The following is a 25,971-nucleotide window of genomic DNA, read 5'->3' on the forward strand; positions in this document are numbered from 1 at the left end:
GGAATAAGCCAATGTTTGTGCACATGCATTTCTTTGAGTATGCTTCAAATATATGTATGTATATATGTAAGTTAAATATACGTTTTTGAAAGTATACTTAAGTATATTTTCTTGCAATATGAAAAAGTATACTCTCAGGAAGCATGTTCCTCAGCTGTGTAATATCATTGTCACCTTTCTCTGCACTCTTCTGAACAGGAATTCAGAAGGTACTTCAAAACTCATTGGCACTGAAACTACAGTGCCTTGCAAAAGTATTCATACCCCTTGGATTTATTCACACTTTGTTGTCCTACTGAAAGAGAAATTTGTATCCCGGTGTCTGTTGGAAAGCAGACTGAAATAGGTTTTCCTCTAGGAGTTAAACTATTCTGTTTCTTTTTATCATAAAAAACTCCCTAGTTGCAGTCTAAGGCACTGCATCGCAGTGTTTGGGCGTTCGGGAGTCCCATAGGGCTCACAATTGGTCCAGGGTCGTCCGGGTTAGGGGAGGGCCATTATTTGGTTCATCGCACTCTAGCGACTCCTTGTGACAGTCTTCAGTTGAACGGTGTTTCCTCCAACACATTGGTGCAGCTGGCTTCATGTCTTGGAGGACGCATGACTCGACCTTCTCCTCTCCCGAGCCCATTGGGGAGTTGCAGCGATGAGACACAAATGTAACCACCAAAAAGGGAGTAAAAATGTGCAAACCCATAACAGGATGCAGCCACCATCATGCTGGAAAATATGAAGTGGTTCTTAGTGATGTTTTTCTGGATTTGAATTTGTCTCAAAATAACACTTTGTATTCAGGACTTTAAAAAAACAAAATGGCCACATTATTTGCAGTTTTACTTTAGTGTCTTATTGCAAATAGGATATTTTTTTATTCTGTACAGGCTTCCTTCTTTTCACGCTGTCAATTAGGTTCATATTGTAGAGTAACTACAATATTGTAGAACATAAGTCCACTTTGACAATATGGGATATTGGTTGTAGGCCAGTGATAAAAAAAATATCTCGATGTAATTCATTTTAAATTCAGGCTCTATCACAACAAAATGTGGGGAAAAGTAAATGGGTAAATACTTTCTGAAGGCACTGTATTTATGCAATAAGGCACTAAAGTAATACTGAACATTTTTTAATAATAATAATTATACACTTTTAGGCCTAAGTGCAAAGCCTTATGTTAGCGGCAAATCCAACAACACATCACTGAGTAACTACCTCCTTATTTTCAAGCATGGTAGTAGTGGCTGCATCATGGTATGGGTATGCTTGACATCGGCAAAGACTGGGGAGTTTTTCAGGATGAAAAGACATTGGATGGAGCTTAGCACAGGCAAAATCCCAGAGGAAAACATGCGTCAGTCTGCTTTACAACTGACACTGGGAGAGGAATTCACCTTTCAGCAGGACAATAACCTACAACACAAGGTCAAATCTACACTGGAGTTGCTTACCAAGAAGACAATGAATGTTCCAAGTGGGTGAGTGGCCAAGTCACAGTTTTGACCTAAATCTGTCTGAAAATCTATGGCAAGATTTTAAAACGTCTGTTTAACCATGATCCCCAACACCTTGACAGAGCTTGAAGAATTATGAAAATAATCAAATGGGAAAATATTGCACAACACAGGTAGCTTATGAGACTTACTTACCCAAGACGACTGTTGTTGGTATTTCTAACATGTATTGACTCGGGGGGTGAATACTTATCTAACCAAGGTACATTAGCATTTCATTTTTCATCCATCTTTAGTCAATGTTAGAATTTACTTTCACTTTGATATTACAGAATATTTGCACCTTGTGTCTGGAACTCTATCGGAGGGATGCGACACCATACTTCCACAAGAAATTTCACCATTTAGTGTTCGGTCTCAGGCAGCGCTCCAGAATATCCCATAAGTGATCAAATGGGTTTACATCCTCATCAAACCATTCAGTGACCACTCGTGCTCTGTGGATGGGGGCATTGTCATCCTATGGGGGCATAGCCATGGTATCCAAAATAATGCCCTGCCCAGCAATTTTATACATGCCCCTAAGCATAATGGGATATGAATTGCTTAATTAACTCAGGAACCACATATGTATGGAAGTACCTGCCTTTAATTCCTTTTGTATCCCTCAATTACTAAGTGTTTCCATTATTTTGGCAGTTAACTGTACCTTATATGCTTTATGACAGAAGATACTATAAATACACAGGTAGATCAAAGCTTTACCACACTGTGTGAATGCATTCTGTGCCAGCACCATTCACAGATTCAATCAAGGCTTAGGTAACAGCCTGGACAGGCCACTCCATCCAGTTACTTACCACGGGTGTATTTCAGACAACAAGGTCCTGGCTCGTCTCTGATATGATGCATTAGGAGCTCTTAAATGTGTCTGTGTAGGCTCTATTACAGAGGTACTGAGTGTCTTAGTGGGTGCAGGCTCAGTCCCCCGGGGCCCGGTTCTCTGACAGGGCCTTAGAACCAGCCTAATCACCACATGAGATTCATGCCCCGTATTAATGCACGGCCGCGCTCCGTCCCTGTCCCCAGCCCAGGGAAACAGAGGGAACAGAACATGCCCTAATCACATGCATAACTGGCTACACATTAGAACTCCTCCTCCCCTCCTACAGCTATGCTATTTACTGTTTAACCATTTCAGAAAATGAAATTAGAGCATCTGTCTTAGATCTTCGATTAGATCCTATTTCTATCTCATCTGATCACACAGACTATACCAGAAATGTCAGCCTTCGACAGTTAGTCTAGATGCACAGTTGATATATAACTAAACAACCAAAAGACAAAACCATTACGGTCTTGTCTAAAAAGCGATACTAATACCTTCTCCCCTGTCAAGGTGAACCTCATCTATAGCACACTGTGGCTGTTGTTCCACTAGACATTTATATTTCAGTCATTTAGCAGATGCTCTTATCCAGAGCAACTTACAGGAAGCCCTGACTAGTCAAAGCCTTGGGGAAAATAATACATGCAGGGTGCAGAGAAAAGCCAGAGTTTAGAATTCTAGACAAAATGGTTATGAAACACACACACACACAGAGAGCGAGACAGAGACAGAGAGAGCGAGAGTGAGAGCGAGAGAGTGACCTTATCCCCACTCGACGAGACAGAAGGGCTGAATCCTATATTGAAATTCAACGCTACAAAACCAGCAGCAATGGTTTCCATGCAAACCGTTGTTTGTGCTCCTACAGTCTGACTCCACTGGCTATCGTGAGGACGAATCAGCTATGGAGACAAACATTGCATTATTTGAGCAGGAGATCGAGACTATCAAATCGGTTATCCATCCATAATCATTTTAAATCAAGAGTGAAATCATGAATCTAAAGCACTTTAATTCTAAATATACACCACCGGTCAAAAGTATGGACACACCTACTGATTCCAGGGTTTTTCTTTATTTGTACTATTTTCTACATTGTAGAATATAGTGAAGACATCAAAACTATGAAATAACACACGGAATCATGCAGTAGTAACCAAAAAAAAAAAGTGTTAAACAAGTCCAAATATATTTTATATTTGAGATTCTACAAATAGCCACCCTTTGCCTTGATGACAGCTTTGCACACTCTTGGCATTCTCTCAACCATCTTCATGAGGTCAATTAACAGGTGTGCCTTGTTAAAAGGTAATTTTTGGAATTTCTTAACTTCTTAAAGCGTTTGAGCCAATCAGTTGTGCTGTGACAAGGTAGGGGTGGTATACAGAAGATAGCCCTATTTGGAAAACAAACAAGTCCATGTTATGGCAAGAACAGCTCAACCAAGCAAAGAGAAACGACAGTCCATCATTACTTTAAGACATGAAAGTCAATCAATGCGGAACATTTCAAGAACTTTGAAGGTTTCTTCAAGTGCAGTTGCAAAAACCATCAAGCGCCATGATGAAACTGGCTCTGACGAAGACCACCACATGAAAAGAAGACCCAGAGATACCTCTGCTGCAGAGGATAAGTTCATTAGAGTTACCAGCCTCAGAAATTGCAGCCCAAAAAAATGATTCAGAGTTCAAGTAACAGACGCATCTTAACATCAACTGTTCATGGTTGAATTGCTGAAAAGAAACCAATACTAAAGGACACCAATAAGAAGAGACTTGGTTGGGCCAAGAAACACAAGCATTGGACATTACACTGGTGGAAATGTGTCATTTGGTCTGGAGTACAAATTGGAGATTTTTGGTTCCAACCGCCATGTCTTTGTGAGACGCGGTGTGGGTTAGCGGATGATCTCTGCATGTGCACTTTCGACCGTAAAGCATGGAGGAGATGTTATAGTGTAGGGGTGTTTTGCTGGTGACAATGTCTGTGATTTATTTAGAATTCAATACACTTAACCAGCATGGCAACCACAGATTTCTGCAGCGATACGCCATACCATCTGGTTTAGGCTTAGTGTGACAATCATTTGTTTTTCAACAGGACAATAACCCAACACACCTTAAGGCTGTGGAAGGGCTATTTGACCAAGAAGGAGAGTGATGGAGTGCGGCATCAGATGACCTGGCCTCCACAATCCCCTGACCTCAACCCAATGGAGATGGTTTGGGATGAGTTGGACCGCAGAGTGGTCCAAGGACAAGCAGCCAACAAAAGCTCAGCATATGTGGGAACTTCTTCAAGACTGTTGGAAAAGCATTCCAGGGGAAGCTGGTTTTTTATTTCACCTTTATATAACCAGATAGGCCAGTTGAGAACAAGTTCTCATTTACAACTGTGACCTGGCCAAGATAAAGCAATGCAATGCGACAAAAACAAAGACACCGAGTTACATATGGTATAAACAAACGTATAGTCAATAACACAATATCCAGTGTGTGCAAATGAAGTAAGGAGGTAAGGCAATACATAGGCCAAGAGTGGCAAAGTAATTACAATTTAGTAATTGTGAGTGATAGATGTGCAGATGAGAATGTGCAAGTAGAAATACTGGTGTGCAAAAGAGCAGAAAAACAAAAAGAACACAAATATGGGGATGAGGTAGGTAGTTGGTTGGATGGGCTATTTACAAATTGGCTGTGCACAGCTGCAGCAATCGGTAAGCTGCATTGACAGCTGATGCTTAAAGTTAGTGAGGGAGATATAAATATCCAACTTCAGTGATTTTTGCAATTCGTTCATTGGCAGCAGAGAACTGGAAGGAAAGGCAGCCAAAGGAGGTGTTGGCTTTGCGGATGACCAGTGAAATATACCTGCCTGAGCGCATGCTACGGGTAGGTGTTGCTATGGTGATTAGTGAGCTGAGCTGAGATAAGGCGGAGACTTAGCAAAGACTTATAGATGACCTGGAGCCAATGGGTTTGGCGACGAATATTTAGCGAGGGCCAGCCAACGAGAGCATACAGGTCGCAGTGGTGGCTGGAATATGGGGCTTTAGTGACAAAACGGATGGCACCGTGATAGACTCCATCGAATTTGTTGAGTGTTGGAGGCAAATTTGTAAATGACATCGCCGAAAGTCAAGAATCAGTAGGATAGTTATTCAGTTTTACGAGGGTAAGTTTGGCAGCATGAGTGAAGGAGGCTTTGTTGCGAAATAGGAAGCCAAATCTAGATTTATGCTGCAGTAGTTTATGTGTTGGGGGGCTAGGGTCAGTTTGTTATATCTGGAGTACTTCTCCTGTCTTATCCGGTGTCCTCTGTGAATTTAAGTATGCTCTCTCTAATTCTCTCTCTCTCTCTTTCTCTCTCTCGGAGGAGGACCTGAACCCTAGGACCATGCCTCAGGACTACCTAGCATGATGACTCCTTGCTGTCCCCAGTCCACCTGGCCGTGCTGCTGCTCCAGTTTCAACTGTTCTGCCTGCGGCTATGGAATCCTGACCTGTTCACCGGACGTGCTACCTGTCCCAGACCTGCTGTTCTCAACTCTCTAGAGACAGCAGGAGTGGTAGAGATACTCTTAATGGCTATGAAAAGCCAACTGACATTTACTCCCGAGGTGCTGACTTGCTGCACCCTCGACAACTACTGTGATTATTATTATTTGACCATGCTGGACATTTATGAACATTTGAACATCTTGGCCATGTTCTGTTATAATCTCCTAGCCACCACGCTTCTACACCTGCATTGCTTGCTGTTGGGGGTTTTAGGCTGGGTTTCTGTACAGCACTTTGAGATATCAGCTGTTGTACAAAGGGCTATATAAATACATCTGATTTGATTTAACTTTGGATTGGTGATGCTTACTGTGAGTCTGGAAGGAGAGTTTACAGTGTAGCCAGACAGCTAGGTATTTATAGTTGTCCACATATTCTAAGTCAGAACCGTCCAAAGTAGTGATGCTAGTCGAGCGGGCGGGTGCAGGCAGTGATTGGTTGAAGAGCATGCATTTCATTTTACTAGCATTTCACCCTTTTCACCCCGTTCCAAATATTTCTAACAGTCGCCCCAGAGTGAGTTATTTTATGCACGTGATGTTAGAACGTTCTCTCCATTCCAGAATGTGATTGTTACGCAACAGTACATTTAATCCGCTCTGCCCTCAAACCAAGGCACGCAGCCTGTTTTTATTTATAGGCTGTTTCAACAACTTCAATTTAAAATGATTTTCAAACAAGTTTTTATTTTCTAAGAACAGTTTGAATTGGGGTGTGTTCCGCCTCCTCATTCATTCACAGAAAAATTGTCATTTTTACTTCTGCGGACAATTCATTTTTGGGACATTTCTGCCCCGGACAAAATTCCCCTACACACTTCCCAATTGTTTGCATGCATTCCAATTACTGCATTTTTTTGTAGGTTGTACTGATTATGATGAGCTAAGATAATTCCAGCTGTGTGTATCCATGTTTGTTGACATACAATGCATTCTGGGTTTCGTCTGTTGGACCAAAGATGTTATAACAAAATGAGGTGAGTAAGGGTTCACTCATTTTTTGAGGACTTCTGGAAATGAATGATGGGATGTCGACAATATTGGACGACACCCCCCACCTCCCTTGAACATGCATACTATAAACAGACCAAACTCATCTTGTCTCCTCTTATAATCTATGGTTTCTGTGAGGGAAACAAAAAGCATGGCAGTGCGCAAAAACTACCCATTGTCCGGATTTCTAGAGAGTGTTTTACTCAATTATTTCGATCCATGGTGAGCTCACCCGTGATGTGATTAATTATAGTCATTGCTATTAGCTAATTCATATTGTACTTTGTCAGCGAGAGTTATACAAATATGACCGCTTGTGTTACGTCAATTTTTCCTCAGTTAGCGCTAGGACAAATGTAGACTACATTTTTTGTGGTTTGGATGATTGTGTTATGCTGTAGATACTTTTGTGAATGTCTGAAAATTGCATCCAAAAATAAACCTCACATTCTGGACATAACTTTGTAAGGACTGTGTTTGTGCAAAATGTTTCTGAAAAAAGTGTGGGCAACTCAAATGCTGATTGTTGCATCATTCGAAACTGGCCGTTCTAAATAAGCGTTCTAATCACACCGGTTTGATCGTACGCTACAGGGACCATTGTAGGATGATCACACCCGTGTGTTGGTACGTGTGAAAAGGTTAACCTTTTTGGGATAGGGGGCAGCATTTTTACTTTTGGATGAATAGCGTGCCCAGAGTGAACTGCCTCCTACTCTGTCCCAGATGCTAATATATGCATATTATTATTAGTATTGGATAGAAAACACTGACGTTTCTAAAACTGTTTGAATTATGTCTGTGAGTATAACATAACTCATATGGCAGGCAAAAACCTGAGAAAAATCCAACCAGGAAGTGGGAAATCTGAGGTTTGTAGATTTTCAAAGCTTGCCCTACCGAATACACAGTGTCTATTGAGTCAAGTTGCACTTCCTACGGCTTCCACTAGATGTCAACTGTCTTTAGAAACTTGTTTGAGGATTCTACTATAAAGGAGGGGCTCATGAGACCTGTTTGAGTCAGTGGTCTGGCAGAGTGGTTTCATGACGAGCGGTCACGAGAGAGTGGGCTCTCGTTCCAGTGCTTTTCTTCAGACATAGGAATTCTCCAGTTGCAACCTTATTGATGATTTATGTTTAAAAACATTTTAAAGATTGATTCCATACATCGTTTGACTTTCTATGACCTGTAACGGAACCTTTCGAGTTTGTCTGGACAAAGTGCTCGCGCCTCATGAAGATGGATTACTGGGCTGAACACACTAACAACAAGGGGCTATTTGGACATAAATGATGGAGTTTATGGAACTTTATTGAACAAATCAGTCATTTATTGTCGAACTGGGATTCCTGGGAGTGCCTTCTGATGAAGATTCTAACTTCTAACTTCTGACTCCAACATGGCGGATATTTCTCTGGCTGGATTAGTCTCTGAGCGCTGTTCTCAGATTATGCTTTTTCCGTAAAGTTTTTTTGAAATCTGATACAGCGGTTGCATTAAGGAGAAGTCTATCTTTAAATTCTGTGAATAATACTTGTATCTTTTATCAATGTTTATTATGAGTATTTCTGCAAAAATCACTGGATGTTTTGGAATCAAAACATTACTGCACGTTACGCGCCAATATAAACTGAGATTTTTGGATATAAATATGCACATTATCGAACAAAATATACATGTATTGTGTAACATGAAGTCCTATGAGTGTGATCTGATGAAGATCATCAAAGGTTAGTGATTCATTTGATCTATTTTTCTGCTTTTTGTGACTCCCATCTTTGGCTGGAAAAATGGCTGTGTGTAGCTGGGACCCTTGGTTCTGCAAACAGTGGAAGATTTTCAAAAAGTAAGTGATTATTTAATCGCCATTTGTGATTTTATGAAGCCTGTGCTGGTTGAAAAATATGTTGATGTGGGGCACCGTCCTCAACATTTGCATGGTATGCTTTCACTGTAAAGCCTATTGTAAATCGGACAATGCAGGTAGATTACAATAATTTAAGATTAATTTAAGATTAAGATTAAGATAAGATAATAAGATTTTAAACGATATAAGATATACTTGTATGTTCAGAAATGTATGTTACTACAATTATTTATTTGAATTGCGCACCCTCCAATTTCACCGGTTGTTGTCAACAGGTGTCCAGTTGACAGGACGCCTAGCCCTAAGAATTAACCTCTACATCACCAGAGGAACAGAGGAGGAGTAGGATGAGGGTACGGCTAAAGGATTTAAGAACTGGTCATCTAGTGCTTTGGGAACAGAGAATAAAAGGAGCAGATTTCTGGGCTTGGAGGGATAGATTCAGGGAATAGTGTACAGACAAGGGAAAGGTAGGGTGCGAGTACAGTGGGGGTAAACCTAGGCATTGAGTGACAATGAGAGAGGTTGCATCTCTGGAGGTGTTAGTTAAGCTAGGTGCAGTCTCTGCATGTGTGGGGGTGGGACACGGGGGCTATCTGAGGCATGTTGAGCAGGACTAGGGGCTCCACAGTAAAATAAAACAATGAGAGCTGCCCTAAACAACAGTATACAAGGCATACGGACAGAGAGAGGCATAAAGCTATCACAGGTGTTGATTGGAAGAGCTAAGACCACGGGTGAGACAACAATGGGTAAACAGCTAAGACAACGACGGGTAAATGGTGATAAATGGGCAGTGAGGGTCAGTTGGCTACATACAGGGCCTGAATTCCAGGCTGGGGCCGACAGATAAAAAAATTAAGTACCGTGTTAATGAACATTCCAGCAGGCATCAGCTGTGTAGCCGTGTGATTATAGGGTCCAATGAGCAGCAATAGATGAAACAGGGAGCCGTTCCATAGTGAATTGCTACGCTAGGTGAGAGGGAGACAGTTTTCATGAAGCTAGCGGGCCGGGGCTAGCAGATGGATCTTCACCACATCCACGATGCTTAGGCCGGTTGAGAGCACGTCGGCCGAATTACGTCAGCAGATCAGCAGACCAGTAATGATGGATCGGCGGGAGGATTGGCAAGAGAGGCATTGTAGTTGGTGTACTTCGCTTGCTAGCCGGGAGATGGGCCTAACTCGAGGCTAACTGGTGCATGCTTCTGGACAAGGGTGTTAGCCACAATAGCCACATGGTAGCAGCTAGCTAGCTGCGAAGATCCGGTGCAATGGTCCAGAGCTTGCGGCAGGAATCCGGTGATGTAGTGGAAAAAAGTAGCTGTCCGATATGCTCAGGGCTGATATCGCACTGTGCAGACTGGCAGGTATTATCCGGGCTAAAGTGGCTGGTGTCCGTGCTAAAGGTAAAGACCGCTAGCAGTGGCTAACAAGGACTAAATAGCTAGTAGCTAATTAGCTGGCTAGCTTCTGATGGAGGTTCCAGTTATTAGGTCTAAAAAATATCAGATTCGTACCACATTGTGCGAGGCGGGTTGCAGGAAGGTATATTTACTTCGAAAATGGTAAAAAAGAGATTGAAATATAATGAAATGTATACCAGAAAAACGAAAAAGACTGAATATTTACATGGGACAAAAACAAATACGTCTTACTGATGCGAGAGAATGCCAAAGGTGTGCAAAGCTGTCATCAAAGCAAAGGATGACTATTTGAAGAATCGAAAATCTATTGTGATTTGTTTATTGATTTTGTTACTACATGATTCCATGTGTTATTTCATAGTTTAGATGTCTTCACTATTTTTCTACAATGTATAACATTTTAAAAAGAAAAGAAAAACTCTTGAATGAGTAGGTGTTCTCAAACTTTTGACCGGTAGTGTAAGTAATGCAGATTCTCAAAATCTCCGAACACTTATTTATTTCACCTTTATTTAACCAGGTAGGCAAGTTGAGAACAAGTTCTCATTTGCAACTTCGACCTGGCCAAGATAAAGCAGAGCAGTTTGACACATACAACAACACAGAGTTACACAAGGAATTAACAAAACATAGTCAATAATACAGTAGAAGTCTATATACAGTGAGTGCAAATTAGGTTTTGAATTAATGAACACCTGAGTTGGGCATTGAGGCTACCATATTGAATCTGGCCTTTAACATTGTCTTGTTTATCCAGGTGAATTTCAAATTCATAGGAAACCCTGAAAAAACAAACAGTCTAGCTCTAAACCCACTGCAGCTGGTTGTAGGACATATGAATGTTAAGTAAAAATGCATACAGTGGTTCGTCCTTTGTGGCGTACCTCGGCGCAACTTACATGGTGCCACAAAATTCTGTGCAAATTAATTACTTAAAAATCATACAATGTGATTCTCTGGATTTTTGTTTTAGATTCCGTCTCTCACAGTTGAAGTGTACCTATGATAAATATTACAGACATGCTTTGTAAGTAGGAAAACCTGCAAAATCAGCAGTGTATCAAATACTTGTTCTCCCCACTGTATATATTTTTTATTGCAGGAAATTGGCTGTAAAACACAAGATGGGGGCCTGAAAAATGTTCTTGCCCGGGACCGAATTCAGCCACGCCAACGGGCTGACCATGGTCATTGCCACGACGCCGCTACGCTCACCACTTAAGCAACCTTTTTGAGCCAGGAAAAAAAACCTGTGGGTGTGCATGCATGTGTGGCTGGGTTCGGAGCTAACTGCAAAAAATGTGAGTGTACACACACACACACGCTCCATAGTTGTCATATCCAAAGGAACGCTAAACATCCAAGCTAATAAATTAGGCTAAATATAACTAATTACGATTAAACGTAAGATAAGATCATGGTGGCCCAATTATATGCAAAGGGCTGTATGGTGCAGCAGCTCATAAGAATATAATTTTGTGATTTTATTTATGGACTTTAAAATTAATGGTATATTAAATGGTATTGATGCTGCAGATTATAATTTCTAAATGCCTTGTGAGATCAATTATTGTATCCCATAAAAACCCAAAATATAAGCTTGTTTACCCCATAACTATAACCTAAAATAATAACTCAAATCTAAATAAAACACCGTATAGTCTCAAAACATGGTTAAAACTATAATTTTGATCTCATGGATAGTCAGACAGCGGTGTGAATGCAAGGACTATGAATTTGAGAGTGATTACATTTCTCCAGCCCCATCCCTCAGCCTCATGTCCCTGGTCCACTTGACAGTCTGAAGTAGTAACAAAGTAACCTTGGCAATAATAACATTAATAGATTGTTATGTCGGCAGCCAATGGAAAGACATGGAGTAGCTACCATCTAAGATGAAGAGTTGCCCAATGTTGCTTTATAGTGAAAATTCTGAATTCAAACTATTCATTCAGATGAGCAAAGGTGGAACCTTGAATACCAGACTACTACACGTGAGGCTTCATGCAGAATCCCCATCACGTTTCTCTTCACTTTGTTTCACATTTTTTGCTTCCCTTTCATGATGTGCTCCCTCACCCTTATCTCCCCTCCATTTCAATTTTCAATTGAAATGAAAAGTAATCTTACTTCCTTTCTATTCCACCCTGTAAAACATATTTTTATGAATTATTTTTTACCTGCCCAAATGGTCAGTACATCTCCCTGCTAGACTTTTATTATATTGTGCTTCTCCTCTCATCCCTTCACCCCTCTTTTCTTATCCTTTGTCAGCTAGTTCTGCTAAGCTCCTTTCATTCTTGCTGACTCATGGTCTGGTTGATTGTTCTGGGCTGGGCTCAATAAAACACCCGAGGGGTGAAAAGGGGTCCTTCGGCCCTGCTGGCTAATGGGCTGGCACCCATTCTACATCAGTTGCATTTTCCACCTCTTGGCCTGAGAGGCTGCTTATTAAAACGGGCATAGGAGTGAGGCACCTGTAGTGTTGGTGAGTGTGAAAGGTGGATGGGAGCGAGGTTTGATTGCAGTTTTTCCTTCAACACCGATTGATAACTCCAATGGAACCACCGCCGCCCACCAACTTACATCAAGCCTCCTCATTCACCTCGGAGAATGAGTGAAAAATGTCATGTCAAAAACTCAACAATGCTATTGTGTTAGGGAGGTGTTGGGCACTGTGTGGGTGAAAAGGCATGCTGTACCAGAGTGTATGTTGCCATTTCAGAATCCACTGTATAAATGAAGAGGGTCTTTTAGGGTGATGTATTGTTTAAATATTTTGCATTACTCATCTCATATGTACAGCTGAAGTCAGAAGTTTACATACACCTTGGCCAAATACATTTAAAACTTTGTTTTCCACAATTCCTGACATGTAATCAAGGTAAACATTTCCTGTCTTAGGTCAGTTAGGATCACAACTTTACTTTAAGAATGTGAAATGTCAGAACAATAGTAAATTAATTATATATTTCAGCTTTTATTTCTCTCATCACATTCCCAGTGGGTCAGAAGTTTACATACACTCAATTATTATTTGGTAGCATTGCTTTTAAATTGTTGAACTTGGGTCAAATGTTTTGGGTAGCCTTCCACAAGCTTCCCACAATAAGTTGGGGGAATTTTGGCCCATTCCTCCTGACAGAGCTGGTGTAACTGAGTCAGGTTTTGTAGGCCTCCTTGCTCGCACATGCTTATCAGTTCTACCAACAAATTTTCTGTGGGATTGAGGTCAGGGCTTTGTGATGGCCACTCCAATACCTTGACTTTGTTGTCCTTAAGCCATTTTGCCACAACTTCGGAAGTATGCTTGTGGTCATTGTCCATTTGGAAGATCCATTTGTAACCAAGCTTTAACTTCCTGACTGATGTCTTGAGATGTTGCTTCAATAGATCCACATAAATTTTCTATCCTCATGATGCCATTTATTTTGTGAAGTGCACGAGTCCCTCCTGCAGTAAAGCACCCCCACAACATGATGCTGCCACCCACGTGCTTAACGGTTGGGATGGTGTTCTTCAGCTTGCAAGCCTCCCCCTTTTTCCTCCAAACATAACGGTGGTCATTATGGCTAAACAGTTCTATTTTTGTTTCATCAGACATGAGGACATTTCTCCAAAAAGTACAATCTTTGTCCCCATGTGCATTTGCAAACTGTAGTCTGGCTTTCTGATGGTGGTTTTGGAGCAGAGGCTTCTTCCTTGCTGAGCGGCCTTTCAGGTTATGTCGATATAGCACTAGTTTTACTGTGGATATAGATACTTTTGTACCAGTTTCCTCCAGCATCTTCACAAGGTCCTTTGCTGTTGTTCTGGGATTGATTTGCACTTGTAGCACCAAAGTACGTTTATCTCTAGGAGACAGAACGCATCTCCTTCCTGAGCGGTGTGATGGCTGCTTGGTCCCATGGTGATTATACTTGCATACTACAGTTTGTACAAATGAACGTGGTACCTTCAGGCGTTTGGAAATTGCTCCCAAGGATGAACCAGACATGTGGAGGTCTACAATTGTTTTCTGAGGTCTTGGCTGATATACTAACTGTATATACTATATTCTATCCTACTGTGTCTTAGTCTATGCCACTGACATTGCTAGTCCAAATATTTATATATTCTTAATTCCATTCCTTTAACTTTAGATTGTGTGTATTGTTAGATATTACTGCACTGTTGGAGCAAGAAACAGAAGCATTTCGCTACACCCGCAATAACATCTGCTAAACCCGTGTATGCAGCCAATAAAATTTGATTTGAATTTGATATCTTTCATTGTCTGTACAGGAGCCGTGTGCAGCATGTGCAGGAGCAGTTCGAGCTTCAACTTGGTGGGAGAAGCTGTGCTGTTACTGTGTGGCAGCGTTTCACAAACTCGGTCCTATAATAAAGGTGAAAAAAATAATATTACACTCAGGTTATAATGTCAACCAAGCTAGATTCACGACCTAGCATTAGACGATGTTGCCCTTTGCACCAAAATTACTTTCTACACTGAAATGCAACAGGGTTTTCCCAAACTCTGTCCCCGGGACCCCAAGTGCACGTTTTGGTTTTTGCCCTAGCACTACACAGCTGATTCAAATAATCAAATCATGATGATTAGTTGAATCAGCTGGGTAGTGCTCAGGGAAAAAACAAAAATGTGCAATTGGGGTCCCGGGGACAGAGTTTGGGAAAACCCTGTTGGCCAAAGGAAGAATTGGTTTTGGGGGTGACCAGTGAGATATACCTGCTGGAGTGCGTGCTACGGGTGGGTGCTGCTAAGGTGACCAGTGAGCTGAGATAAGGCGGGGCTTTACCTAGCAGAGACTTGTAGATGACCTGGAGCCAGTGGGTTTGGCGACGAGTATGAAGCGAGGGCCAGCCAATGAGAGCGTACAGGTTGCAGTGGTGGGTAGTATATGGGGCTTTGGTGACAAAATGAATGGCACTGTGATAGACTGCATCCAATTTGTTGAGTAGAGAGTTGGGAGGCTATTTTGTAAATGACATCGCCAAAGTCGAGGATCGGTAGGATGGTCAGTTTTACGAGGGTGTGTTTGGCAGCATGAGTGAAGGATGCTTTGTTGCGAATTCTAGATTTAATTTGGATTGGAGATGCTTAATATGAGTCTGGAAGGATAATTTACAGTCTAACCAGACACCTAGGTATTTGTAGTTGTCCACACATTCTAAGTCAGAACCATCCAGAGTAGTGATGCTGGACGGGCGGGCGGGTAGCGATCGGTTGAAGAGCATGCATTTAGTTTAACTTGCATTTAAGAGCAGTTGGAGGCCACGGAAGGAGAGTTGTATGGCATTGAAGCTCGTCTGGAGGTTAGTTAACACAATGTCCAAAGAAGTGCCAGAGGTATGCAGAATGGTGTCGTCTGCATAGAGGTGGATCAGAGAATCACCAGCAGCAAGAGCGACATCATTGATGTATACAGAGAAGAGAGTCGGCCTGAGAATTGAACCCTGTGTCACCCCCATAGAGACTGCCAGAGGTCCGGACAACAGGCCCTCCGATTTGACACACTGACTCTGTCTGAAAAGTAGTTGGTGAACCAGGCGAAGCAATTATTTTGAGAAACCAAGGCTGTTGAGTCTGCCAATAAGAATGTTGTGATTGACAGAGTCGAAAGCCTTGGCCAGGTCGATGAATACGGCTGCACAATACTGCCTTTTATCGGTGGCGGTTATGATATCATTTAGGACCTTGAGCGTGGCTGAGGTGCACCCATGACCAGCTCTGAAACCAGATTGCATAGCGGAGTAGTTACGCTGGGATTCGAACTGGTCGGTAATCTGTTTGTTAACGTGGCTTTTGAAGACCTTAGAAAGGCAGGGTAGGATAGATATAGGTCTGTAGCAGTTTGAAGAAGGGGATGACCGTGGCAACTTTCCAATCTATGGGAATCTCAGACGATACAAAATAGAGGTTGTGAGAGAGTGTAATCAGAATTGTGTAATCTGGTTGACGTTAGCGCCACCAGCTAGCCATAGAGTTAGAGAGATAAGAAGAAAGAAGAGGGACAGGCTGACCCTGCCATTACCTCAATGTCAACATGGCTGAATGAGCCCGCTGCAGAGGAACGTAAGGGGTAGGGCGGGCACACAGTCCTGTCCAGACCTTGAGGCTGAGCTGCTACACAACTCAAATCTCATGAACCACCGACCTGCTAACTATCATTTCTACTCTGCAATGATCAATTATGGTCACAGTGATTGCCTTGAGTGCACACACCTAGTTACTCAGGTCATTATCAAATCACTGATTAAAAAGAACGAAAACCAAGAGTAAATGGACACAGCCAATGAGGACCAGCGCTGAAATATCTCACTGAGCTCATTTCCCTTCTCTGCACAGCTAGAACACACAAACTTGTCTCAAGTCTATGGGTGCAACCCATGTCTGGGGCACAAATAAATATTGGACGGAGCTATGGTGGGACTAGCTAACTCATGTCTGACTACAACAATGTACTAACTGTGAAACACTTTCGACACATTGTAGAGTCCATGCCTCGACGAATTGAGGTGGTTCGTAGGGCAAAAGGGGGTGCAACTCAATATTAGGAAGGTGTTCCTAATATTTTGTGCACTCAGCAAATTATATACACTAAGGCAACAACCAAAGGGTATTCAAACAAACCCTATACAGGTGTCAAATCCTCCATGTACATTCACAATTTTTACAAGTGCTCAGAATATTTCGCTTTCAATTAAAGGCCAGTAGACATTTACAGGCTAAAGAAAAGTTGGGTAAGATGTTTGTGAAAAGAAGCTCTACCCTTTCCTCTGAAATTATATAAAAAGATCTATTGAATAGCCTCTATTGAATAGAGTTTTTATTTTCCCCTTTCCCGCAGACCCACTTGAATGCTTTTAGGTTATTCTCACAGAGAGAGAGAGAGGACACATGCTGTACCGATTCAATAGAATTATATACTGGTCTCTCACAGTCAGAACATCTCAAGTTGGTTTATATTTCTCTACCTCTGTCTCCCTTAGTTTCTACTTATGGTGAGAGTTTTGCTGACTTTGTTTCATGTGTTAAGATTTTCTGAACAACAGATATGAATGACTGGCAAAAAAAGATCTGAGTAACCCACACAGAAAAAAGACCTGAAGAACTGGCTGTAAACTTCAGAGACCACTCGGGCTTGGTGCTGCTAGCCCAAAACTCTCCACTCTACTATTAGAAGAATACCACTAGTTGCTACAAAACAAATGCCGACAAACTATGACCTCTTTCATGACGTTTAGTGTGCCAAGTGTTATTGTTATCAACCAGTTGACGGGGGAAATCAATATTGTTTTGGTGTTTCAATATTACATCTGAGTCTAAAAGATAAAAGTGTTATATAACCAGCTGATAATGCATGTTACGGGCGTGCATTTGCATAACCAGCCCAGATAAACGTGTCATGTTGTCCTCCTAAACCCGGGGCAGATCCTCGGTCTCTGCAAATGTGTTGAAGGCATGGCCTTAAAAACAGATGACTTCTTTCAGCATGTTAACCAATAGACAACTAACAATTTGTTCAGTTTCATTGAATTAACTTCCAACACTGATTGCTTTGATATGTAAACTGAGGAACTGTGAAAGAAATGGGTTGGGAGAAATAGAGGGAGAAGAACAGAGCAAAGCGAGGAGGGGCAGGAAAAACAGGCGAGTAACAGAGAGAAGTTGGGAGAGGCTTTTAACTATATGGTATACAGCTATGGACAGAATCAGTGTTGAAGTACTAGGGAGCGGTCTCCAGACTACATTCTTGTCTCGGATACCTTTGACTCGGTCTCGATAGTGAAGACTCAATTTCTTCTAGTCAGAATGATCAGCTTCCATTCAGTCAGAGCATAAAACCGCTTCGCCAGGCCAAATATATACACTCCTTTCTTGAAACAATCTCTTAACAGTCTTTATATGTATTATAGACATGTTTGCACAGTGGCAAACCTATAGGCCTTCAGTGTGCGACAGGTTTGTGATTCTGAAAGGATAGTAAGCATAATACTAGCTCACTCATGTAGGGAAGTGCACTTTTTGCAAAACACAAAGGGCCAGTGGTGCAGTGGAAGGTATACGCAGGTATAAGCCGTATACCCACTTTTTTGATGCGAATCAAAGTAGTTTAGTGGAGGTATACGACTTAGCAGCTCACAGAAAAATTACATGGGTAGCAGGTAGGGTAGAAAATACATTTTAGCATATGATATCTACCAGTAAATGCTAACTGAGGCAACAATGGATACGCAAACCAGGTATTGCATTTTTTTTTGTCAGAGGTGTTGGTTAAATTATTTTTTTGAACTAAGAATCTTGAAAGTGAAAATCTGAAGAAAAAGAATGTTTCACACAGGGTGCCCTTCCTTCACTGGGAGGGCAGTTAGGGAACTCTTTTGCAAAATTAGAGTACTCCCATTTTTCCAGGCACCATAAGGCTGATGATGGAAATTGTTATCTTTATTTAGCCATCTTACATATAAAACCTTATTTGTTCATCAGAAACGGCGAAAAACTCACCACAGGTTAATGAGAAGGGTGTGCTTGAAAGGATGTTGGGTTGTATTGGAGAGAGTCTCAGTCTTAAATTATTTTCGTTGGCATGCTAGTGAGGTCCGAGAATCCATTCGCACATACAGTTGAAGTCGGAAGTTCACATACACTTAGGTTAGAGTCATTAAAACTCGTTTTTCAACAACTCCACAAATTTCTTATTAGCAAACTACAGTTTTGGCAAGTTGGTTGCATGATAAGACATTTTTCCAACAATTGTTTACAGATTATTTCACTTAATCACAATTCCAGTGGGTCAGAAGTTTACATACACTAAGTTGACTGTGCCTTTAAACAGCTTGGAAAATTCCAGAAAATGATGTCATGGCTTTAGAAGCTTCTGATAGGCTAATTGACATAATTTGAGTCAATTGGAGGTGTACCTGTGGATGTATTTCAAGGCCTACCATCAAACTCAGTGCCTCTTTGCTTGACATCATGGGAAAATGAAAAGAAATCAGCCAAGAACTCAGAAAAACAATTGTAGACCTCCACAAGTCTGGTTCATCCTTGGGAGCAATTTCCTAACGCCTGAAGGTACCACGTTCATCTGTACAAACAATAGTATGCAAGTATAAAGACCATGGGACCACACAGCCGTAATATCGCTCAGGAAGGAGACACATTCTGTCTCCTAGAGACGGATGAACTTGTGCGAAAAGTGCAAATCAATACCAGAAGAAGCAAAGGACCTTGTGAAGATGCTAGAGGAAACAGGTACAAAAGTATCTATATCCACAGTAAAACAAGTCCCATATCGACATATCCTGTAAGGCTGCTCAGCAAGGAAGAAGTCACTGCTCCAAAACCTCCATAAAAAAAGCCAGACTATGGTTTGCAACTGCACATGGGGACAAAGTTTGTACTTTTTGGAGAAATGTCCTCATGTCTGATGAAACAAAAATAGAACTGTTTGGCCATAATGACCACCGTTATGTTTGGAGGAAAAAGGGGGAGGCTTGCAAGCTGAAGAATCCCATCCCAATCGTGAAGCACAGGGGTGGCAGCATCATGTTGTGTGGGTGCTTTGCTGCAGGAGGGACTGGTGCACTTCACAAAATAGATGGCATCATGAGGGTGGAAAATTATGTGGATATATTGAAGCAACTTCTCAAGACATCAGTTAGGAAGTTAAAGCTTGGTCGTAAATGGATCTTCCAAATGGACAATGACCCCAAGCATACTTTCAAAGTTGTGGCAAAATGGCTTAAGGACAACAAAGTCAAAGTATTGGCGTGGCCATCACAAAGCCCTGACCTCAATCCTATAGAACATTTGTTGGAAGAACTGAAAAGGCGTGTGCGAGCAAGGAGGCCTACAAAACCTGGTGTACAGCTCTGTCAGGAGGAATGGGCCCAAATTCACCCAACTTATTGTGGGAAGCTTGTGGAAGGCTACCCGAAACGTTTGACCAAAGTTAAACCATTTAAAGGCAATGCTACCAAATACTAATTGAGTGTATGTACACTTCTGACCACTGGGAACTAGATGAAAGAAATAAAAACTGAAATAAATAATTCTCTCTACTATTATTCTGACATTTCACATTCTTAAAATAAAGTGGTGATCCTAACTGACCCAAGACAGGGGATTTACTAGGATTAAATGTCAAGAATTGTGAAAAACTGAGTTTAAATGTATTTGGCTAAGGTGTATGTAAACTTCCGACTTCAACTGTAATACATCTGTTAAAGTGTGTATGCGACGAATAAACTTTAATTGGATTTTCAATATGTACTGTTTGATGTACTCGAGGACCAGAGTTGGGAAACACTGCTCTCTAGTTATATGATAAATAGAATTGCGCTAGAACAGCCACTAAACATTTGAATGTGAAGATCCATTCTATTAATTTGATTTCTATGCATTGGCTACTCATTAGTCATCAATATTAATTTGAATGGAAATCATGTCTATGAATTTTACATATATGCTTTGATTACTCACCACATTCCAGAAGAAAGGGTTGAAGATGATGGCGATGACAGCAACACAGAACCTGGGGTCAGAGACATCTATATGCTTCAGAACATCCTCCATTACTGACATGTCCACCTGACAGACATAGAAACAGAGAAATATCAGAAGCACAGAAATAGAATTCTATGTCAAAGTTCAAAAGACAGTTTAACTTTGACATTTGGAGTTGTTTTACTGATGAGTGCCTAGAGGTTTTCTTTGAGTATATGAACAGAGTTGTAGGCCTTTTCTAGATGGGAAAATGAACTGTAGGTATTTTAATTCGGTCAGTGTTAAATAGTATTTCAGTATGACTGATGACTAATGTGATCAATTTTGGATATCCTTCACGGCTTTATGCATAATATTTATAGGGCAGCAGGTAACCTAGCGGTTAGAGCATTGGGCCAGTACCTAAGGGTACATCTGTCAATGTGCCATTGAGCAAGGCACTTAACCCTAATTTGCTCCAGGGGCACCGTCCTACTATGGCTGACCCTGTAAAACACATTTCACTGCACCTATCCGGTGTATGTGACAATAATATACAGTACCAGTCAAAGGTTTGGACACACCTAATCATTCAAGAGTTTTTCTTTATTTTTACTATTTTCTACATTGTAGAATAATAGTGAAGACATAACAACTATGAAATAACACAATTGGAATCATGTAGTAACCAAAAAAGTGTTAATAAAAACATATTTCATATTTGAGATTCTTCAAAATAGCCACCCTTTGCCTTGATGACAGCATTGCACACTCTTGGCATTCTCTCAAACAGCTTCATGAAGTAGTCACCTGGAAAACATTTCAATTAACAGGTGTGCCTTGTTGAAAGTTAATTTGAGGAATTTCTTTACACTTAATGCATTTGAGACAATCATATGTGTTGTGATAAGGTAGGGGTGGTATACCCAATTTGTTAAAAGACCAAGTCCATATTATGGCAAGAACAGGCCCAGTGATGACAACTTAGCCATTTTTCAAAATGTATTTGGAACTTTTGAAAAGTTACTCAAATGCTAAAATGCACGCAATTTCCCTCCAAATGACACAAAAAACGATTTTCTCTGTCAAACACTCACAACACAACTGCCTGGCTGCAAAAGTGCATTGAGAGTAACATCAGCAGCAGGCGCTCAGCTCGTGCACAGGCAGAAGCAGGCCAGCAGCAATTTCAGCAAATTGCAAATCATTGTTGGCTGACGGCAGCAGCAAGATTGTAGGCGTTCAACCAGACAAACCCAATGAATATAAACTCAGAAGAAAAAGGAATGTCCCCTTTTCAGGACCCTGTCTTTCAATGGTAATTGGTACAAATTTAAATAACTTCACAGATCTTCATTGTAAAGGGTTTAAACACTGTTTCCCATGCTTGTTCAATGAACCATAAACAATTAATGAACATGCACCCGTGGAACGGTCATTAAGACACTCACAGCTTAAGGTCAGTTAAGGTCACAGTTAGGACACTAACAAGAGGCCTTTCTACTGAGTCTGAAAAACACCAAAAGAAAGATGCCCAGGGTCCCTGCTCATCTGTATGAACGTGCCTTAGGCATGCTGCAAGGAGGCATAAGGACTGCAGATATGGCCAGGGCAATATATATATTGCAATATATTGCCTAAGACAGAGCTACAGGGAGACAGGATGGACAGCTGATCGTCCTCGCAGTGGCAGACTACATGTAACAACACCTGTACATGATTGGTACATACGAACATCACAGCTGCAGGAGAGGTACAGGATGGCAACAACTGCCAGAGTTACACCAGGAACGCACAATACTTCCATCAGTCCTCAGACTTTCCGCAATAGGCAGAGAGAGGCTGGACTGAGGGCGTGTAGGCCTGTTGTAAGGCAGGTCCTCACCAGACATCACCGGCAACAACTTCACCTCTGGGCACAAACCCACCATTGCTGGACCAGACAGAACTGGCAAAAAGTGCTCGTCACTGACGGGTCGCGGTTGTGTCTCACCAGGGGTGATTGTCGGATCCGCGTTTATTGTCGAAGGAACGTGCGTTACACCGAGGCCTGTATTTTGGAGTGGGATCGATTTGGAGGTGGAGGGTCAATCATGGTCTGGGGTGGTGTGTCACAGCATCATCGAACTGAGCTTGTCGTCATTGCAGGCAATCTCAATACTGTGCGTTACAGGGAAGACATCCTACTCCCTCATGTGGTACCCTTCCTGCTGGCTCATCCTGACATTACCCTCCAGTATGACAATGCCACCAGCCATACTGCTCATTCTGTGCATGATTTCCTGCAAGACAGGCATGTCAGTATTCTGCCATGGCCAGCGAAGAGCCCGGATCTCAATCCCATTGAGCACGTCTGGGACCTGTTGGATCAGAGGGTGAGGTTTAGGGCCATTCCCCCCAGAAATGTCCGGGAATTTGCAGGTTCCTTGGTGGAAGACTGGTGTAACATCTCACAGCAATAACTGGCAAATCTGGTGCAGTTCATGAGGAGGAGATGCACTGCAGTTAGTTAACTTCTCTAGGATAGGGGGCAGCATTCGGAATTTTGGATAAAAGCGTGCCCAGATTAAACTGCCTGCTACTCATCCCCAGAAGATAAGATAGATTAGTAGATTTGGATAGAAAACACTGACATTTCTAAAGTTTTTTGAATAATGGTCTGTGAGTATAACAGAACTTATTTGGCAGGCGAAACCCCTAGGATTTTTTTTTTTTGAGGTCACTCTTTTCAATGGCTTCTCATTGGGAATCCAGATTTCTTGCAGTTCCTATCACTTCCACTGTATGTCAACAGTCTTTAGAAATTGGTTGACGTTTTTCCTTTGTGTAATGAAGAAGTGTCACTGTTCAGAATGAGGCTAGAGTGAAGAGGACTCTTTATTTCTGCCTTTTGTGTCGAGCCTGCAGGGTTGAAATATGCTTTTCTGTCTTTGTTTACTGGGTTGCTATCCTCAGATAATAGCATCGTTTGCTTTCGCCGAAAAGCCTTTTTGAAACCTGACATGTTGGCTGGAATCACAACAAGTGTAGCTTTAATTTGATATCTTGCATGTGTGATTTCATGAAAGTTAGATTTTTATAGTAATTTATTTTGAATTTGGCGCTCTTCATTATCACTGGCTTTTGGCCAGGTGAGACGCTAGCATCCCACATATCCCAGAGAGGTTAATGCAGCTGGTGGCCACACCAGATACTGACTGTTACTTTTTATTTTGACCCCGCCCCTTTGTTCAGGGACACATTCTTCCGTTTCTGTTAGTCACATGTCTGTGGAACTTGTTCAGTTTATGTCTCAGTTGTTGAATCTTATGTTCATACATATATTCACACATGTTAAGTTTGCTGAAAATAAACAGTTGACAGTGAGTGAGATGTTTATTTTTTTGCGTTTAGTTGGTCACAAATGTTTGATCTTGAACAGAACTTACATCAACCAACATGTCTCAATCAAAAGAGTCTGTACTGTACCTGAATTTAAAGGGTGGCTGAAGCCAGTAATTGGGGATGATTGTCGGGCATACCGTGCGTACTGCAAATCAGATGTACTTGCAAAAATGTATGACATCAAAAAACATTGTGCTACAGCAAAGCATATAACTAAATCAAAACCGTACAACCCCGCAACGCAGTCTACATTACCAGTTGGTTAAGAAAGTGGATAACTGCAAAAGCACAGAAGCTACTATGGCAATGGCCATTGCGGAGCATTGTTCGCTGCTAGCATGTGACCATTTAGGTATGGCTTGCAAATCTGCCTTTTCAGATTCTGTGGCAGCAACAAACTTCCAAATGCACAGAAATCATTAGGGGAGTACTGGCTCTTTATTTTCTCAGACGTGGGGGATGAGAAGTTCAGTCTCCTTTTGGATGAGTCCACTGAAGTCAGTGTCTCGAAATACCTGGGTGTGGGGATTTGGTATTTCAGTGCTAAAAAAAATAACCGTTGTGTCCACATTTCTCAGGCTGGTTGAATTGGAGGGGGAGGGGGGCTGCCAGATCAATAGCAAAAGCGGTAGTTGAGTTTCTTGAGAAGTGTAACCTTAAAAAAGAGGATCTTGGGGGCCTCCCGGGTGACGCAGTGGTCTAGGGCCACCCGAGAATCTGGGTTCGCGCCCAGGCTCTGTCGCAGCCGGCCGCGACCGGGAGGTCCGTGGGGCAGCGCACAATTGGCCTAGCGTCGTCCGGGTTAGGGAGGGTTTGGCCGGTAGGGATATCCTTGCCTCATCGCACACTAGCGACTCCTGTTGCAGGCCGGGCGCAATGCATGCTAACCAGGTCGCCAGGTGCACTGTGTTTCCTCCGACACATTGGTGCAGATGGCTTCCGGTTTGGATGCACAATGTGTTAAGAAGCAATGCGGCTTGGTTGGGTTGTGTTTCGGAGGACGCATGGCTTTCGACCTTCGTCTCTCCCGAGCCCGTACAGGAGTTGTAGCGAGTGTTGAGAACTTAATCATGAACACCGACAACTGGTTTTCGATTTCCCCAAAACGACGTGAGGTGTACAAAGCAGTGTATGCCACCATTAATTGTGGCCAGAAACCCCTGCAGATCACCAAAGTGTGTGCCACACGTTGGCTATCGATTGAGCCTGCGGTAACTCGTATATTGAGCCAGTGGGAAGATGTGAACTCCACTCTGAGTTGACAAAGGCCAGTGAGCATTGCTCTACATGGCGGATGTGCTCCATGCCATGTACAAGACCAAATATGTCTACCTGACATTTAAATCAATCTGGTCTGACATACAAGTTGCAGTAAAGTCATTTGAGGGAGAGCAAACAGATCCTGTCAAGCTTTTGGACAATCTGGAACACCTCTTAACATAAATTTGCAGCAGAGTAGTCAACCCTACGGCAAAAATGATTGTGCTGAAGGATGCCATTGATGGACATCTCAGTCCATCACCATACCTTGGGTACCTTTTTGAGAGCACGGTGTACCAACTCAGTCATGCGCCAGAGGACGAAAAGGTCATTCGGAGAGAGTGCATCAACTACATTGTTGCTTTTAGGCAAGGAGCTGCAAGCAAGGCTCCCAGACATCCTAGAAGCCTTGCAAGACATGGCCTTGTTCAGTGTTAAGGAAACCCTAAAGCACAATAAAGGCACCACTGAAATTATTAAAGTAGTTGAGTTACTGGGGTACCAGCCCCAAACAATTGATACAATTGTTTCCCAATGAAATGTTTAGGTGGGACTCAGTCGAGTTTTGGAGTGAAGTGAATAACTACACAGACTCTTCCGGGTCAAATCCATTTGAATAACTGTGCAAAGCTGCACTCGCTGCC

The 25,971-nt window shown here is 42.0% G+C and overlaps 1 protein-coding gene across 5 annotated transcripts in view; it reads right to left on the bottom strand.

Moving 5' to 3' along the window:
* Positions 1 to 25,971, bottom strand: part of pemt (phosphatidylethanolamine N-methyltransferase) — an 81,264-nt gene that overhangs the window by 43,944 nt on the left and 11,349 nt on the right. For all 5 annotated transcript variants that reach the window (XM_090202037.1, XM_036946307.2, XM_090202038.1 and 2 more), the window contains exon 2: positions 20,681 to 20,788. In XM_090202037.1, coding sequence (XP_090058163.1) covers positions 20,681 to 20,788 — 108 coding nt within the window. The remainder of the gene's footprint in view (positions 1 to 20,680; positions 20,789 to 25,971) is intronic.

The sequence above is a fragment of the Oncorhynchus mykiss genome, chromosome 16, assembly GCF_057628025.1.
Source record: "Oncorhynchus mykiss isolate SJ-2025 chromosome 16, ASM5762802v1, whole genome shotgun sequence".
Taxonomy (NCBI): domain Eukaryota; kingdom Metazoa; phylum Chordata; class Actinopteri; order Salmoniformes; family Salmonidae; genus Oncorhynchus; species Oncorhynchus mykiss.